The 17,637-nt window shown below is 42.1% G+C and overlaps 3 protein-coding genes, 2 non-coding genes and 2 pseudogenes across 5 annotated transcripts; 2 read left to right on the forward strand and 5 right to left on the reverse strand.

The window, feature by feature from the left end:
• Window positions 1-1,245: 1,245 nt before the first annotated feature.
• On the forward strand, window positions 1,246-1,364 carry LOC118604670 (annotated as a pseudogene).
• Window positions 1,365-3,562: 2,198 nt separating this feature from the next.
• On the reverse strand, window positions 3,563-3,634 carry TRNAC-GCA. The gene has a single exon. It is a non-coding gene; the product is annotated as a tRNA-Cys (tRNA).
• A 608-nt stretch (window positions 3,635-4,242) lies between these two features.
• On the reverse strand, window positions 4,243-6,907 carry CUNH17orf98 (chromosome unknown C17orf98 homolog). The gene is made up of 3 exons (XM_016164626.1): window positions 6,701-6,907; window positions 5,266-5,365; window positions 4,243-4,400 (listed from the first exon to the last, which is right to left on the reverse strand). Exons 1-3 carry the CDS (start codon window positions 6,905-6,907, stop codon window positions 4,243-4,245), a joined length of 465 nt encoding a protein of 154 aa, XP_016020112.1.
• Window positions 6,908-9,140: 2,233 nt separating this feature from the next.
• On the reverse strand, window positions 9,141-13,127 carry RPL23 (ribosomal protein L23). The gene is made up of 5 exons (XM_016164824.2): window positions 13,030-13,127; window positions 12,376-12,459; window positions 11,951-12,079; window positions 9,388-9,501; window positions 9,141-9,270 (listed from the first exon to the last, which is right to left on the reverse strand). Exons 1-5 carry the CDS (start codon window positions 13,124-13,126, stop codon window positions 9,188-9,190), a joined length of 507 nt encoding a protein of 168 aa, XP_016020310.1. The 5' UTR covers window position 13,127; the 3' UTR covers window positions 9,141-9,187.
• LOC118604447 lies at window positions 12,210-12,344 on the reverse strand. The gene has a single exon (XR_004951752.1). It is a non-coding gene; the product is annotated as a small nucleolar RNA SNORA21 (small nucleolar RNA).
• Window positions 13,128-13,894: 767 nt separating the features above from the next.
• Window positions 13,895-14,013, forward strand: LOC118604597 (annotated as a pseudogene).
• A 3,121-nt stretch (window positions 14,014-17,134) lies between these two features.
• On the reverse strand, window positions 17,135-17,449 carry LOC107520632 (eukaryotic translation initiation factor 1b-like). The gene has a single exon (XM_036223638.1). The coding sequence runs from the start codon at window positions 17,447-17,449 to the stop codon at window positions 17,135-17,137; it is 315 nt and encodes a 104-aa protein (XP_036079531.1).
• Window positions 17,450-17,637: the final 188 nt, after the last annotated feature.

Raw genomic sequence — 17,637 nt, forward strand, 5'->3', positions numbered from 1 at the left:
ATCATCTATATGCTGATGAATCCAAAATTCATTATCTCCAGTCATATCCCTCTTTCGGGCTCCAAGGTTTTAAGCCTGGCTATTAGGCATTTTCAATTGAACATTTGAACATACTTAAACTGAATTCATTAATTCTCCTAACCCTACTCCCCCAGTCCAGCTCTTTTCTCCCCTGTTACTACCACTTCTCCATTTAGACATCATTCTAGACCTCTCCCTCATCATATGTGAATTACATCCAAGTTTTTATTTTAAAAAATCAGTATCACTTGCCATAAATAGAATGGAAAGTGAATAGATTATTATTAAACACTAGCTAGATGTAGACGTCTTCTCCCTTGATTTAAAAGAAAAAGAGGATTCAGAAGTGTTAGAGAGCTGACACCAAATAAAACTTTTCCATTAAGTTATTCAGGAATGAAAAAGGCTTGAGAAGGAATAAATTTTTATCTTTGGTTCAGTGTATTTTGTGACCTGTTTGCTAGCTGCTATCAAATTGCTTATATCTGTAGTATCCATCACACACTTGGGGCAAACTGAGGAACAAAATGAAGCTGCAGTACAGCACTGGAATGTGGCATGGACTCCATCTATTAAGCAATTCTTATTAAATGGTGAAGGGGCCTAAAAGCAGTTCAGATAACAATTTCATACATTGTCTAACTACAAACAAGCCTCTAAAACTGATGTCAGTTGGGCCGAAGCCATCTCATAGGAGGAAATTTTTCTGTTGAAAAGCAATTAATCAAAACAGGGACTACCTGTCTTGTGGTGAAATGCTCCACAGAATTTTTACCTCAACCAGTCTTTTGGTTGCCATAACCTAGTACTAGACATTTCTCAGTTCTTACCTTCTAAATATCATAGCTGGGGCCTGTGAGAGCAAAAGAAGGAAATTAGAAGAGCAAGTCCTCTCATCCACACTTTGATGGTTAATTTGTACTGGATAACTTGTAAGAGTTTCAGCTGACCGTCCTCAAAACCTTCCTCAGCCATGCCAGGTATAACTAGGTCCAAAGCCACCAGGGTTCCTAAAGACTATTGAGAGGCAAAAAAGATTGATTCCATTGGGAACAAGACTTGAGGTTGGGACTTCTACTGTGTGATGAAAAGGTTCTACTCCTGCTGCAATACTTCTACACTGTGTTAAATATTGCAATACTTAATTAAAAGGGTGGCCTTTTAATTACTAGGGTAAAAAGGTGGAGGCAGCTAGTTGTGTTAAAAGCAGCTTTAAATATTGTGGTTTACAACCACGCCACCCTGAACAAGCTGGATCCCGTCTGATCTCGGAAGCTAAGCGGAGTCGGGCCTGGTTAGTACTTGGATGGGAGACCACCTAGGAACACCAGGTGCTGTAGGCGTAAAAAATGATGATAATGATGATAATAATAATAATAAAGGATTGTAAGCTGATGAGGTATATATATATATTTATAGTCCTGGCATGTGTCTGTCAAAATACACCACAAAAAGGTCAAGAAATTGGTGACAGCTTTCACTTGACCAAATACGTGTATTGGTAGAATTACGTCTACTGCTCAGTCAAAAACTGCCATCCTATATGGAGCATCCAGTGTATGCCTACCTGTGGTAGGCATTTTGTACTATGGCTACTATGAATGAATAAATGAATACAAGAAAATTCTTCCCTGGCCACTGTAAAGAACAAGCACACCAAAGTGGTCTCTCCTATGAAATTCTGAGATAGGCCCCAAATGATGGAGAAGAAATTAATAAAAACTTAACATAGGACGTGAACCCCAAAATGGAAAGGGGTCACCAAGTACATCATTGAAAAACTTCAGACCATCAAGGACAATAATCCTAAAATTTTAGGGAGAGAAACAAGTCACATGTAGGAATTAAAATGGCATCAGACTTAAGAGAATCTAGAAAACGATGGAAATTTTCAAACCTCTGAAAATTTTGTTCAAGAGTTCTATTCCCAAGTAAACTACCTCTCAAGTGTTCAGGGAAAATAAAGATATTTTCATTCATGCAAAGACTCAAACATTTTACCTCCCATATATTCTCAGGAAGCTTGTGGAGGTTATTTTCCACCATATAAAGGAAGAAACCAAGGAAAAGGAGGACATGGTCCAGGAAACAGAGAGAATCTAACACAGAGGAGAAGGAATGGGGATTCCCAGGATACCATCTGGGTGGCAGGTCTAAACAGCCTGAAGCAGAAGAATAGAAGATATCAGGAAGACTGGCCCCCCAAAATTAATTTTATGGGTTTAGACAAGGTGAGTAATTATGCTTTGAGGCTACAGTACAATTTCAAATTTGAAGAATTTGAAAATAATTGTCAACAGGCACAAAGAAAAATATGCAAATAAAAAATGAGGTAATTATCTTCAGAGAAAAAATTTCGAGGAAGAAAATCCTGCCATAGTATGTATAGGTTGACTTAATAGTAAATAGTATATGATCATGATAATGTGAACATGATTGATTTAATACAAAATTTTGATCTATTTTAGCCAATAGGAAATAATGGGGTGTGAGTGTGCAAATCTTTGACTGCTAGAACTGCAAACCAATAAATTATCATGTTCTCTCCTTACAGTGGTTTCTTTGAGGAGAAAAAAAAGGTGTTGTGGTGGTATATCCATTTTTGCACCCAAACACTTCTCCATTTCTCAGGGAATACCTCATGTTGTCAGACTTGGTGAGGCAACACGATTCTTCTTCCCCTGCCTGGCTAAATCAGCACACATCAGATCACGGCTCAAACCTATCAAATGCTTTCATTTGGCATTTTGAAACTCGAGGAATTGTCCTGAAATGGCAGGTGCAATTGAAACAATATCCATTGTGTAGTGACGAGTGCCCAGGGTTGGTGGCATCAGCAATGGACACTTCCAGGGACAAGACCTGAGCTGCATTTCCCTGTTTGGTGGTCCCTCGTAGATAACTGCTTGCTAAGTTACATTCTCCAGCTTTCCTTCGACTCTGTGAGTCCCTACCATGCCTCCAGTATACGCCTTTTCTGCTTAAAGTGTCCAGAGTGGGTATCTGTTTCATTCTGAGAACTGACAATGAACAATTAAAAAGGAGGTACCTCTAACCCCATAGAAAGGGGATTACACAATAATGCAAGCAACAGGTTAACAGCACTCTTCAGATCAGGCAGAACTATCTGTTAGAAATTTTGTCTAGAAAAAGTGGGTAGGTATTTTCAAAAGATGTCTTTCATGATGTACAAACAAATGTTCTTCCTCTGACAGCTGTGTGTGAGTGTATCAAGTTTCACTAGACTGAAAGCTTCCTGAGGACAAGGATCCTCTTTCATCTTTTAATTCACCACAGACTTGTGTGTAGGAAGCTCTCAAAATTACATGTATGAACACCTTCGTCTATACTATTATGCATTAGATTGCTAAATTCGTGTTCACACCTCTGACTTAATCTTAGATTTAGAATTTCCTAGGAACTTTGTCTTAATTGAAACCCAACAGGTGCTTCAGGGATCTCTTCTTAGTAGTCATTTGCAATATGGGGAACTAGTAGTATTTCTCAAGATGGAATTGAGAATTCCTTGAAAAATCCAGGAAGGGGGCACCCGGATTTGAACCGGGGACCTCTTGATCTGCAGTCAAATGCTCTACCCCTGAGCTATACCCCCTTGACCCAACACGTATCTTGCTCCTTGTCCACTTATGGTGACTCAGTGCAATCAAGTTCCACCCACACTAGTTCTGACAAGTTTTGTGTTCTAAAGACTTACCTTCTTTTGTATCCATCATCTGCTTGGGCTTTTCTCCTCCCTACCAATAAACTGGGTGGGGGCACTTGAAAATATCAGCTTGGAAACTAGCTCAAAAAAGGAAACTGACATAGCATTAGTGGAGAAAGTGCCTGCTCTGTTCTTGATGGAAACAGCCACCTTCTCACCTAGCCCTGCTGATACCTGAAGAATTGCTTGGTTGAGGGCTAGGTAGTGTATTTCCTCCTTATCACACCAGCAGGTGTGAACAGAAGCCTCTCAAAGCCTGGCCCTCGTTGGCATGGAGTGTAAGGGCACAGACCTGAGACGCACTCTCTCCTCTCACCTCCATTGGAAAGAGAAGCTGAGGGTAAAGACACTAGCTTGCCCCCTCCTCCCACCTCAGGGAAGAAACAGCACACTTAGAAACACAAATGAAAAATTTTTAATATAAAATAACATTGAGAGTTCATCTAAACATCTGTCATAGAATTTGAGGTCGAGGGATGTGAAGGTAACAGCTACTCTTAGAAGAGAGGGAATTGGGTGACCTCTCCAAAAACAGATGGGCGCTGGCGGAGGGCTGGGGTATTCCTGCGATAGCCAAAACGACCGTTGAACCCCCTGTTCATTTTCACATCAGCATTGTAGTGGTCATGGCCAGTCACTTGCTGAAGGGAATGCCCTTGGGGTGAAGAGAGAGGCTTGAGCTTGCATTCAGCTCCCTTTTGCTTTCCCCACTCCCATAGGGCTGGTATTAAGTAAGATGCCAGCTCAGCCAGGTACTGTCACTGTGCTCCCCATGTCTAGCTGAATCCTCAAGCCTCTTGACTGAAAAGTCAAGTGTTAGTGAAGTCAAGGAGACAGATGACTTCCTAGAAACTCAATCTCATACCAGGAATAGCATGCAGAAGGAGCATGAATAATACAGGGGGTCAGAAACTTCCGGGCTTAACTGAACTTGCCTCACTCCCAGGAGAACTGGGAAATTTTCACCCTTGCCTCTCACCCATCTGGAGAAAATAGATGAGCTCAATTTGGCCTAATGGTGCAAAAGTCATGTGACCAGAGTGCAGACAAAGGGTGGTGGAGTTGGGGTGGGACGGTTCAGAAAAAACATCTGTCAGAAAAACATCTCTGTACTCTTCCTTCCCTATTGCTACTTAATTGGGCCTGAAAAATAAGCAGGACACAACCCGCTCAGGAGCAATGAGAGGAATACAGGCATCGAGTTGGAAAGAGTAGAATTCAATCCCCGCCCAGCCCTTTTCAATTAATCACTTCAACTCCCTAAATCTCAATTTTCCTGGCTGTACCATGGGGATGGTGTGAGGGTAAAAGCACCTGACAGTAGGTGCTCAATAACTGAATATAGAGAGCACTGTAGCACCATTGCTCATGTATGAGAAAAGCTGGAGGATGCAGTCCTTGTGCCTCTTCCCCTCAAACAGGTCTCTCTACAACCCAGTTTCTCTCTCTCAGAACTGTGGGATGCACACCACTTCCTGGTTGGGGGGACCATGGAGCGGCTGAAAGCAAGTGGTACTTGCCTGCCCCTGCCCAGTTTCTCCTGTTGAGGTATCTCTGTCCTTGTCCGAAGATGTGGAAATAATCCACTATCCAGCCGTCCCTTCCTGTACCGCCATGATCCTGAGAGTGAGGGAGAGAATACGGAAGACTGTCAGCCACCACACTGAGGGCAAACTCCCCTGAGACTTATTGAGAGGAAGGGGCAGAGGTCACAGCCAGGGGTAACAGGGCCAGACAGATTAAATATACTTATTGACCTATTGCCTCTCAGGGAGAGGCAGTGTAGCTTGACACTTAAGGTCTTGATATTTAGTGTCTGCTGTCCACAGACAGGTTCCAATTCCAGCTCTGCCACTAACAAGCTGTGTGACCTATGCCAATGAATCAGTTTTTCTGGACCTCAAGTTTCTTATCAGTAAAAGGAAGTGAGATAGTTCTAATAAAGGGCCTGGCATAGTAAAAGTTCAATAAACTATCTTCATTTAAATGAAAATAATACCTACCACAAATGGTGGTTGTGATGACGATTAAACACTTATAAATGGAACATAGAAAGTTTCACAAGTGTGTATGTCATATTATTTTCAAGTCTTTAAATACTCAAGTATTCCTCTCCCCACACCCTCCCTGACTTTGGCTCCTTCTGTCATAAAAGTACGTGAGTAGACACAAGTACACACTCAAGCATAGCACACACAGATGTGCCCATATATACCTGTACTGAACACATACGCTCACGCAAACACCTGGGACCACAAAAACCGTTAATATTTTGTTCATGAATAACCCTCATTAAATCATACCCATATCATTGTGACATATATAGACACCAGTATTGGAGGCAAAAGTGGTGAAAAGAATTGGAGCCATCAGCAAATAGCCTCAGAATCTTTGATTGCAGGGGAGAATTCTGCTGGGGAGGGGCAACACCCAGAAGGGAAAGGCCTGTGGGGAAGGGAGGTCCGCAGAGATTTTGAAAACAAGTCCCAGGGAAAGAGCCCACCCTGCAACTACATTGAACAGAGGGCATGGCGCCTGGCAGATCTAGACAGTTCTCTTTGTCTTGTTCACTGGAGTCACAAGGGTGTTCGCATTTTCCTGCTTGTAGAGTTTGCAGCGTGAGGTCACCCCGAAGGGCGGGTTTGTGACGTCAAGAAGGACATTTTAGAGAGGGAGGTTTTGAGCCTGATTCCCAGTCTTGCAAAAACCCAAAGTGAAATCACTGTCAAGTTCAAGGACGGAAGGCCATTCTGTGAACCCAGTGAGCTCGTGCTCAAAACCTGTCGTCCCGCTAGGCCAGCTGCCGGGTTTCATTAAGAAAACGGGTGTGAGTGGGGACGCTTTCTTGCTGGTGAGGGCGCTGGAGTGAGACGCCTTGATTTGGACAGTGGTCCCTGCCACCAGCGCCACCCCCTGAGGGTATAGACAGCAGGGTACTCTGGAGCGCTCCTATACCTGCTCAGTTTTCCGCAAAATGGGCGGAACCACGTGGCTCTTGAAGTACCGGCGGGCGTGGCAGTCCTGCTGAGCGTTGTAAGGCGGAATCGCTGACCAGAGCTTGGGCCTCAAGTGCTCATAGGTGCGGGCCATGGTGCCCACGGCCACCCCATCCAAGATGAAGCTCTTCTCCAATCGCAGAGGACACTCGCAGTAGTGCGCCATCTCAACCACGGCAGTCTCCGAGGGCCTCTCTGTTAGGATTGGAGGGCTGTAGGTGGGGTCTCCTCTGCGCATTGTTACGTGGTGTCGGGCTGCGACGCAAACCCCATTGTCCCTATCCAATGGGGTAGGCTTTTAGGGCTGTGGGGAAGTTGCTTGCATGGCCCTGAAGTGAGGGATGACTAGGAGGAGACTATGCAAGAATAGGAGACAAAGTGGGAAGAAAAGGGGATTACTGAATGTGGGCCTTGTGAGGGCTGCTGGCCCAGCTTCCCATCTTCCTCTAACATCAAGGTTATCAGTTATGTTGAAAAGTTTGTATGTACCCCAGAATGGATCAGAAAGAGTTCAGAGAGCACCTACTTATAACTCATTTTATGGAACTAGAAGTTGAAACGCAGAAAGGTTGGAATATTTCCTAAATCCATTTAGTGACAGATCCAGAATCAGACTTCAGGCCCCCTGACTTCCAGTAAGTCCACTTAAGGCACTTTCCCCCTCCCCAACCAATTCATGAGCTAGTATTCTTCCTGTTAAGAAATTTACTTCCCTGCTCCCAGCCCTACCATCCTCTCCGCCCCCCCACCCCCAAAACAGTAGGTTGACACATTACCATATTTTTTTTCTCTGGCAATTTGACATGATTGGCTACAGCAAAATGTGAATAATTTTCTCTATTGTGACTACAGGTGATTTTTATTTCCTTCTTTATACTTTTTACTTCCCTAATTTTCCCCTTGAATAAACCCTTGTATAGATAGATGCTTTACGTATCGAAGTACCTTATACAAACTGCTCCTCACACCAACTGAGGCACTATTATCCTCACTTTACAGGCTCAAAGAGGGCTTCTTTTATATTTACTTATTATATGAAGGCACACGTATTAATTAGGAAAAGGTTTCATTATATCTATACACAAAAATCACTAATCTTGGTAACTCAAACTCAGAATATTTCATCATTCTACAGAGCTCATATACATACATATATGAGCAACTTTATATATGTATCTGACAAAATGGAATTAAAAGGATTCATTTTCAATGGACCTGGAGGCTTCATGTCACATTAGATTTGAAATTTACCAGGCTGGAGGATGAGGTAGTGGAGGAAGCCAAATCTTTTAGATGTCCAAATTTGTTTATTCCTAAAACCAAGACTGGCTCAGTCTAAAGTACTGGTTTTCAATCTTGGCTGCATCTTAGAAACATGGGAAGTTTGAAAGTACAGATGTCTGAGCCCCACCTCCGTAGTGACCCAAATTTGTCTGGGAGATGGCCTGGACACATTTTTTGACTTTAGTTGAGAATCACTTCTAGTTCTGGTGCATTCTATTCATCATGGACAGAAGGGTAGCCATCTCACAAAATAGATGTGCTAGTGCCCACATGCTGATTTTTAGCCTTGCATTATACTCAACTTACAGATGACATTAAGACTGTTTTCAGATGCTAGGCACATGAACACAAACTTTTAAATCTATCCCTTGACACCATATGTTGTATGTCAAAAAAAACTGAATAAATTTTCTAAAGTCTATTCCAACATCTCCAGGCTGGACTACTGATCCAAAGCATTTTCCCCAGACCTTGAATATCACCTAGATCAATTCATACATTTTGGAAAGAAAAGCTCAATATTCAATACCTTCAGGCAAAATCAGGCAGGATTTATGCCTATCATACTAGCATAATCATCTCCTTTTGTCAAACTAGTAACTGGCAGGTTATATGGCCATCCTGCCAAAACAAAACCTGCAGATATTAACTACTAATCTTCCACAAGAGCAAATTTACATGGTAATTACCATGTGCTAGGTTTTACAGAGATATACTCATATATGTGTGAATTTACCTCCAAAACCTGTAACTCCAAGTGTGCATATATACGTGTATATACCTGGATTTTACTCACATCAATCCTTGGACTCTGTGTGTTTAGGATCTGACCTGCTCTACCTTATCTCAAATAGCTTTCTAACTGCAGGGCAGTTACCTGGGGTAGCCTGTCATCAAGCAGTACTTGTAAATTATTTTAGAGACTGCAAACCCAAATAACTAAAGCTTTTACAGCAGCGATTGTAAAGTCCCAAAAGTCCTGTATCCACTCACTAAAGTGCACAAACTGCTTATCTTTTTTTATATATGCCCACAGAAGTTTGCACTTACTTTCGTTTTACAAAGGCAAGGGTTAGATGTGTCAAGACTGACGTAGAAATGAATAGGAAGGCAAGTGATGGGAACAAATAATTTTTATTTTTTTTACAAATACGCCGAAGAATCATGCAATACTGCCAGCATTGGATGCAATCCTGGGCCACAAATCTGCACACTCCTTTGCAACGGGTCCTGTGATGGCAGAACCTGCATAAAAGAATGAGATAGATAGGATCAGAGGGTTCTTTGCCTGTTGTACTCATAGCCCAAAAGCTAAATCATCCACTCTCAAAGATCTAGGGAACAATGTGGATTCTTTCTGACCTTTCATTTCGCCTTTATTGTTTACTATGACCCCTGCGTTATCTTCAAAATAAAGAAACACGCCATCTTTTCTCCGGTATGACTTTCGTTGTCGAATTACCACCGCTGGATGTACTAAGAGGGGAGAAAAAAAAGGACAGCAGTCATTAATCTTGTCAGGTCCCAGTGTCATTACAAGAAAGCAGTTTACATGCTGTCTAGTCCCCCAACATTTCCTATTTGGACAGAATATAAGCAGGAAATTTGCTAAACACTTTCCATACTTTTTCCCACTTAACCCAAGAGATGGGTACTGTTAAGATCATAGTATCACAGAACAAGAAATGCTCCCCCATTCCCCAGATTGAATGAGCAGAGGCCAAGCTATTAACTCATTAGGAACTATTCCATCCCAGTATATCAAAACGTCCAAGTTCATACTTTTATCTAAATATTACTGCTTCCGAGATTTTGTCAAAATTAAATATGTTCCATGCTTTATGGCTTACAAACATAAACTCACACACCAATTTGCCCACCAAAAAACCCTGTAACTGTTAGGGTGCATATGTACACACATGCTTCCTCCAGTACGTCCAGGATCTTGACCATATACACTACTTTATCTCATATGTGAAAATGTGGGATTAATAATACTGCATGCCAGACGCACAGAATAGAATCATCTAAGATGGTCATGTATATCTGTAATTTTTTTTTTTAATACAGGACAATCACCTATAAAGCAAGAACAAGTCATGGGAAGATGTCTCATTTACATCGAAAAATTGACAAGTTTTTTTTTTTGGGGGGGGGGGCACAGAAATCAGGAAAGACACATAAGATATTAACAATCATCTCTTGGAAGTCGAAGAGTTGGGTAATTGAAATTCAACTTGTATTTCTTGTGTAATTAACTATGTTTAACTTTTTAAGGAACCATTTTCCAGAGTCCTAAGTAACTTTGAAAAACCTACATGCACTAAAGTGAACTTTTCCAGACCTTCAAAACAAAACATGCACTGCACTTCAAAGAACTAGTCAGACACACCTAGGTTTAAATCTTGACTGATACTAGCTTAGAGACCTTGAACAAGTTAATCTTACGGAGTTTAAATTTTCCTCTTGTAAAATAGGGATAATAGTTACTATTTCCATTCGAAATCAGACAGTGGAAAGTACAGGGAGCATGGCTATCCTTGAACCAAGTATTATCTTTGTAGGTAGACAGCTTCTGATCAAGTTTTTAACAAGGATACACACTGACAGGTAACTAATGTTTTCCGAGAGCCTCCTCTGGTGGAACCTCATCTACTTATAAACTAGAGCACATCTTGTTATCTAACCCACAGTGATTAACTGATAACTCTGCTCTTCCCTTGACTGCTCCCCAGGCCAGATCAGACCCAGCAAATGTTCAAGAGGAAAGCCTGTCCGGCTGCATGCAGATCCCAATCTACATCCTGACTAATCAATGTTTAACCACATGCTATTTACTCCTTGCCTACCAAGCCCTCAAGAGGATGTTAAAGGTAAACAAAGTAAGATTTCTGACCAAAATGCTAAAAACAGGGGTGGGGCTAATATGCAGGCCTATAAGGAGTAACTGCCAAATGTGGCTAAGAGCCATCGCATTTGTAAGAGATGGCTAGGACTTCTCAGGAAGAGCAAGGTATCCCAGGTCAGACAGACTAAGCAGGCACAGGAGAAAAGCTCAGGAGCTAAAAAATTAAAGTGCACCACATATCAGAAAAAGCTCTACAGCCAGACAAGACATTACAGGTCAGAAGTGCTACAAGGCCTTCCCCTTTAATTCATATACCTATGGGGAAAACTTTGGGGGAGTAGCCCACGATTAAGCAACGAGCAGCTCCCTGTTTTCAGTTTCTATCATAGAGGTTTAGAAGCAAACTTGCCAAACCTGACAAGTAACAATCTTGAGCAAATCATACAGAAAAAAAGAAACTCTATAAAGAAGGAAGAATACTATCTGTTATTCTGTACTTGAAAAGAAAACTTGCCTAAAGTGACATCAAGTCTTAAAGCTGTGATCTCACCTGGTTGACCTCTACACTACCTATCAAAAAACTTTATTTACTAAGTACCATTGTGTTCATTTGTAGCCAAGAAACCGGCAATGAACTAAAGACTTCAAGTAAAAAAGACAACCCTAAATGTCACACAAGACAGGGCTGGTTTCCACAGGTGTAGGTATGTGAGGTGGCAGAGTAAAGATGTGTGTGTGTGTGTGGGGGGGGGGAGGGCTTATATCCGAAGCCAATGACCAACTTAAATAAGTGACAAGACTTATTTTTAAAAGATGAAATCTGGCTTCAGTGTGGCAACTACATTTAAAGAGCAAAGGGAAGAAGAAACACAGTAAAACCAGACAGGGTAAAGAATGGTCTCTAAGACAGCAAGAGCAGAACTTCAACCGCAGATATTTATCTCACACTGCCTCTCAAAGGAAATTAAGCTTTAAGAGATCTTGAGAATGGTAAAATTATTGTTCTATTTTCCAATAATGGGAGAAGTCTTCAACCGTCCACCAAGAGGTAAGGAGGGTTTGGGTTTCTCTGCTCACCTTTCTTTCTGAGCTCTGGCTTGCCTTTCTTGACTGTGGCCATCACCATGTCACCCACGCCAGCAGCAGGAAGTCTGTTCAGTCTTCCCTTTATCCCCTTCACAGAGATGATATACAAATTTTTGGCTCCTATAAAAAGATGTAAACAAAAATGACTTTTTTGAGGGCCTGTTTTTTAAGCATTTCTGTAATATAAAATTTCCCTAGCATTTCCAAAGCCTCTCCCTCCACTCACACTTACCCCTCCTAAGGTGGGACACCTTGTCACACTACCGATTGAAGCGAAACAACACAACATGCTGCCGCTTCACCCAAAAGCAGTGTTTTACTTTGCCCTTTCTTGACGACTCAGTGGGTCATTAGCAAAAGGCCCAATGAGTGCTTTTAAAAGGGGGAGTTTGGCAGGGTGCAGCCGAATGTCTCACCTGTATTGTCAGCACAGTTGATGACGGCTCCTACCGGAAGACCCAGAGAAATCCGGAATTTCGCACCAGAGGACCCACCACGTCCTGTGGGTAGAAGAAACAGTAAAGGTCACACTGTCCAGTCGTGGTTCAGAATTCCCTTCACATTCTCAAACTACAAGTTCATTCACATATACTTTCGGAAACGGTACATTATAGATTCGCTCTCTAGGACTCCACTTACTCCCTCCCCATGTGCCACCCAGTTCTCATGTCAAACAGCTATTCCTCACTATTACCACCCTTACGTTGAGCTTAAGGGACCTGGATGACTCAATCCTCGCTCGAACTTTTGCAGCACGGCGTTCTTCCTGCAAAGCGGGAACCGTACAAGTCCCGCACCAGTCCAACTTCCACCACACTACTGCAGCGCTAGGCGCGGAGCGATACTGCGGTGTTCCATTTAGAATGATGTCCGCATTCTGCCGGCTCAGCTCTGCAGGGCTCCCCACCGCCACTTTCGAGGGCCCTTCCAGAGCCCTCGTGGTGTCCCTCCTCACCCTCTCAGGCCCGGAGGAGAGTAAACCGCCCTAGCTGCCCATGGCCGCCGCTCCTTGCGAGGCCAGCAGCCACCGCACGGCAGATGGCGAAAGATCCCCCAGAACCAAACCTCACCTCGCTTCGACATCTTGAACACCGGAAAAGGACAAAAAGGAAGTAGGGACAAAGGATGCTGGGATATGAACGTTGCCGCCCCGCCCACCCTCGTCATGTGACCCGGAGTTTGCTCAATGCGTCTCTTCGCTTAGGGCGCCGTCTTATTACGTGGTATGTGCTGGAAGTGGGCGGTAATAGGGTTGATTGCTGCAGAAGCGAATGAGACCTTGAGACTCCTCTTTACGAGCTTAAAAGTAGTTGGGAATACTGGCGCCTTGGTTGTTAATTTACCCAACAACTTCTTTTGAGAACTTAGTACCAGGGACCTCGCTGGATACTAGAGATTGAGAAATGAGTAAAACATCTGTGCTATGTGGAGGCCCCCAAAGAGCACAGGGCGTGGGAGAGCGAGAGAGAAAGAGCACTAAATGGTGTCATTAGACTGTGATGTAATTGAGAAGTGCCATCCTAGTATTACAGATAATTCCATATATGTATGCCTGTTCCCAAATGCATTTGTATTTGAGATACCTTGCTTTTTAACCCCTTTCCCAGCTTCAACCTCCACCATTCTTCTGGTTTCCTTCCTTGTGTCAATATATTCATGTAAATATTAATTGAGCGCCTACATGATGCCAGATGCTGTCCAGGGCATACATTAGGTTACGTCAAGGAACAAAACAGATCAGTTCTTTGCCCTTATGGAGCTCCTCTGCTAGGGTGGCAGTGAAGGTGAATATTAGACATTAAATAATAGATATAATAATTGAGGTATATAGTATGTTAGATGTTGATAAATATTTTGAAAAAATAAAAGTTAAACAAGTAAGAGGTATCAGAAAGTGGGAGGTAGGGCATTTTGCAATTTAAAATAGAATAGTCAGGTTATGGCCATGCCACCCTGAACGTGCCCTATCTCATCTGACCTTGGAAGCTAAGCAGGGTTGGGCCTGGTTAGTACTTGGATGGGAGATCACCTTGGAATACCAGGTACTGTAGGGGTTTAAAAATACAATAAAATAGAATGGTCAGTATGGGCTTCATGGAAGACATTAGATATTAGAGCAAATTAACATTATAGCAAAGACTTTTAAGGTGAGGGAGTTAACAGCACCAATGTCCGAAGAAGAGCGGTCCAGAGAGCCATCGGCCAATAAAAGGTGCTAAGGCAGGAGCATGGCTGAACAATACAGGAACCAGTGCAGAAGCCAGGTGTGACTGGGCAGAGTAAGTGAGGGGAAGATTAATAAGACACAAAGTCAGAAGGTCAGAAGTAATGGAATCCTATCATGTAGGTTTTTGTATGTAATTATGGAGTTGGCATTTATAGACTGAAATGGGGAGCCATTTCTCTGTCTTAAACAGAGGAGGGACATGATTTGACTAATGTGTCCGAAGGATCACTCTAGTTGAAACTAGACTGTGGGAGGGGACACAAAGATACAAGTAAGGAGATTTGTTAGGAAGCTCTTGCAATAACCCAAGGGAGAAATTATGGTAGTTTGGAGTTTAGTGGCAGTAGTAGAGGTGATGTGATGTGATAGGATTCTGGATATGTATGGGAGATGTGAAAGAAGGAGAGGAGTAAATGTCCCTGAGGCTTTGGGTTTGAGCGAGTGGAAGATGGCATTGCCATCAAAAAAGGTGGGGAAAGCTATGAGAGGAATAGGTTTGGGAAGTAAGAGCAGGAATTTAATTTTGGCCATGTTAGGGTTAGATGTTAGATCTCAACAAAACGAGATTCAAATAGCAAGTTGGACATGGTACCCTGAAATTCTGGAGAGGAGAGAGAAAATTGGGAGTTGTCAGAATATAGGTATATTTAGACAGAAGTCAATAGCACAAAGAAGGGTAAAAGAGACAATAGACTAAGCTACGGGGTCCTTCAACATTAAGAAGTCCATAAATCTATAAATTTATAAGTCTCTCATATCACTTTTAAAATGCCTTTACCTGATCCTGCCAGCTTCTCTAGCTACCAATTTTTCTTTTTCCTTCACTTCTTAACCAAATTCAATGCATTTCTGAATATTTGACTTCTTTACCAAATTTGTCTCTCTCGATGAATAGAACCACCCACCATTCATCCTGGTGTTCATCTGAGACTTTTGTTCAAGTTCTTTTCAGTTTGCCTTCTAAATGTCTCTCAAATCCACCCACTTCCTCCATCTCTTCTACTACCACTCTGATTCAAGCCACCTCCATCTCTTGCCTAAACTACTTCTGAAGCCTCCAAATGTATCTCCTGGTCTCTATTTCCCTCTCCTCCATCCACTTGCCCTTCATATAATAGCCAGAATAATTTCTCGGAAATATAAATATTGTGGTCACTCTCCTGAAAATCCTCAAATGATTTCTTTTGTTCTTAGAATCAAAGTTAAAGTCCATATCATGGCCTACTATGCCCTGGTCTGGCATCCTCCTACCTTGTCAACCTCGTCTTGCACCATGCTCTCTCTTGCTCTTCAGGGTTAGCTTTTTAGCCCCAGATACTGTCCGAACACCCATAGGACTCACACATGCTTGGAATAGTCTACCATGCCTACCCTCAGCATGTATTTCATGTCTACTGATTTTTTAGATCTCAGTTTAAATGGTTTTCTTAGGGAAATCTGCCCTAACCCTCATACTAGGTCAGGTCCCCCTGTTACAAGCTCTCTCAAAATACTGTATTTCTCTTTCATTCTATGTATTACAATTAAAAAATATATATATATATATGATTATTTGTTGAATGATACCCCAACTAGTCTATAACTAGCTTGTAACTAGTCTATAAGGTCCATAAGGGGCGGGTCCCGGCCCTTTCTGTTTAACAGCATATCCCTAGCACTTAGCATGGGACCTGGCTCAATAAATACATGTTGAATGGTCGCTGAACAAATGAGGTTTACCTCAATGGTTTTATATGCTAGCATCCTTGTATAAAGAAGTTTTCATTTATCTATGGCAAAATTAGACATATTTGGGAAATGCAGCGTTTCTTACAAGGCTGCATTTCTTAAATTTAAAGGACTGCTTGTTTTTTTCTGGGATTATGTTTTTATATTTTTTCATCTTTTTTGGCATTAAAAATATTCCTTTAAATCCTAATGCCACTTTTTCTTCCACACATTTCTTGAAGCCCTGTTTATATCCTCATTACTTGACTGAAATTATACTTGAAATTATATATACTGAAGTTATACGAGAAAGGTCACCATGACCTACTTGTTTTAAAACATCCAAGGACACTCCTCAGTCTTTATTAATGTGACCCCACAGCATTTCACGCTGGGACTATTGTCATCTTTTTTGTTTGTTTCTGAAAACATGTTTTAGTTAAGTGTTTAAATACATTACATAACATTAAAACTGAAGAGAAAAAAAACAAAAATCACATGGTGTTGGGCACCTCTTGCTAATAATTTGCAAGCTCTACAGCTAGCTACGTGACTAACACATCAGTTTGAAATTTGTTCCCTTGTCAAAAGTTTAACTCCGGTAGAAGTTTGGCCTCACATTCTGGTGTTTGGACATCGATTAGCTAGGATATGTTTGGTCAAAAAGACCTTGATGGCAAGCCAGATGTCCTTTCACCTCATTGGATGGAAGGTGACTGCCTGAAGCTCCACCAACCTGGTCAGTTTGGAAACTCCAAGGGATCTTTGACCACCAAAGTCTCCTTTTAGTGGTATAGCTTCTGTTGCTGCCTTACCGCATCCTCTCTCCTCAGCTTCACTGAAGGCTGTTCAGGTAGTGACATTCTCTTAAGGAATGAAACTCTGTAGACACAGAGCAGAGGAGCTTCTGGCTAGACACAGCCATCTGTGACCTTGGGGCTCTGGGCTTGCCAAAACATCATTTATTGCTTCGTTTCAGGACACTACCAGCCACCTACTGCTTGACCTCTGTTTAAATGAGGAGCTTCAAGACTAGACAGCATGGTTCTTTTCGGTTTATTTCATGAAAAAGTTACACTGGTCCAGTGGTAAAAGCAGACCCCAAATGGTTACATTACACAAGCTGTGAGTTTTTTAAACTTTTGGTAAGGAACAGAAGGAAAATTCTACTCATTGCAAAGAAATCCTCACTTAAGCTTTGGTGAGCCAAAAGCACTTAAAGTCCATGAACCTTCAGCTGGTCATCCATAGCCAGTCCAATCTCTATGAGAAACGCATATGTTCTTGCACTGGTCATGCTGTAGCTGAATTACTTCTCCATATTCTGCATGCTTAGTTACAGTATCATTGCAGGCAAATTTCTTCTTAAATGCCCTCATTAGTTTCTTTTTATTGTAATCATCAGCAAGCCTTTGGACAGTAGTAAGGATCTTCCTGCTATTTTTCTGTTGAATTTTTATATGGATATAATCTTTAGTGATAGCAGGAAGCAGAATATCATCCTTATTTGCATCAGCAAAGGGATCAAAAGAGTAGAGGTTCTGGATAGTGGACATATGATACAATTTCTTGTCCTTGGTGGTAAGGGCCCAAGAAAGGTGGCTATGGGAGAAGGCAGGCAGTGGGGACTAAGCATCAGGAAGCAAGGGGGGTCAAGGGGGAGACCGCTGAGTCCTCCGCGGCAGCTCAGCGACTCTATCCCATTTTCTTAACACTCTTCATTCATGGTTTCCATGATGCTAGT

This window comes from Rousettus aegyptiacus, unplaced genomic scaffold (genome assembly GCF_014176215.1).
Source record: "Rousettus aegyptiacus isolate mRouAeg1 unplaced genomic scaffold, mRouAeg1.p scaffold_m13_p_6, whole genome shotgun sequence".
Taxonomy (NCBI): domain Eukaryota; kingdom Metazoa; phylum Chordata; class Mammalia; order Chiroptera; family Pteropodidae; genus Rousettus; species Rousettus aegyptiacus.

Excerpts from the sequence above, each read along its gene's own strand:
- LOC107520632 (XM_036223638.1), bottom strand. The coding sequence starts at position 17,449 with ATGTCCACTATCCAGAACCTCTACTCTTTTGATCCCTTTGCTGATGCA.
- RPL23 (XM_016164824.2), bottom strand. The coding sequence starts at position 13,126 with ATGACGAGGGTGGGCGGGGCGGCAACGTTCATATCCCAGCATCCTTTG. Across the intron at positions 9,502-11,950 it reads GCCAGAGCTCAGAAAGAAAG|TACATCCAGCGGTGGTAATT; the intron begins GTGAGCAGAGAA and ends CTCCCCTCTTAG. Across the intron at positions 9,271-9,387 it reads CAATAAAGGCGAAATGAAAG|GTTCTGCCATCACAGGACCC; the intron begins GTCAGAAAGAAT and ends TCTTTTATGCAG.
- CUNH17orf98 (XM_016164626.1), bottom strand. The coding sequence starts at position 6,907 with ATGGCGCACTACTGCGAGTGTCCTCTGCGATTGGAGAAGAGCTTCATC. Across the intron at positions 5,366-6,700 it reads TTTTGCGGAAAACTGAGCAG|GATCATGGCGGTACAGGAAG; the intron begins GTATAGGAGCGC and ends CCTCACTCTCAG. Across the intron at positions 4,401-5,265 it reads GAGAAACTGGGCAGGGGCAG|GGCATTCCCTTCAGCAAGTG; the intron begins GCAAGTACCACT and ends CTTCACCCCAAG.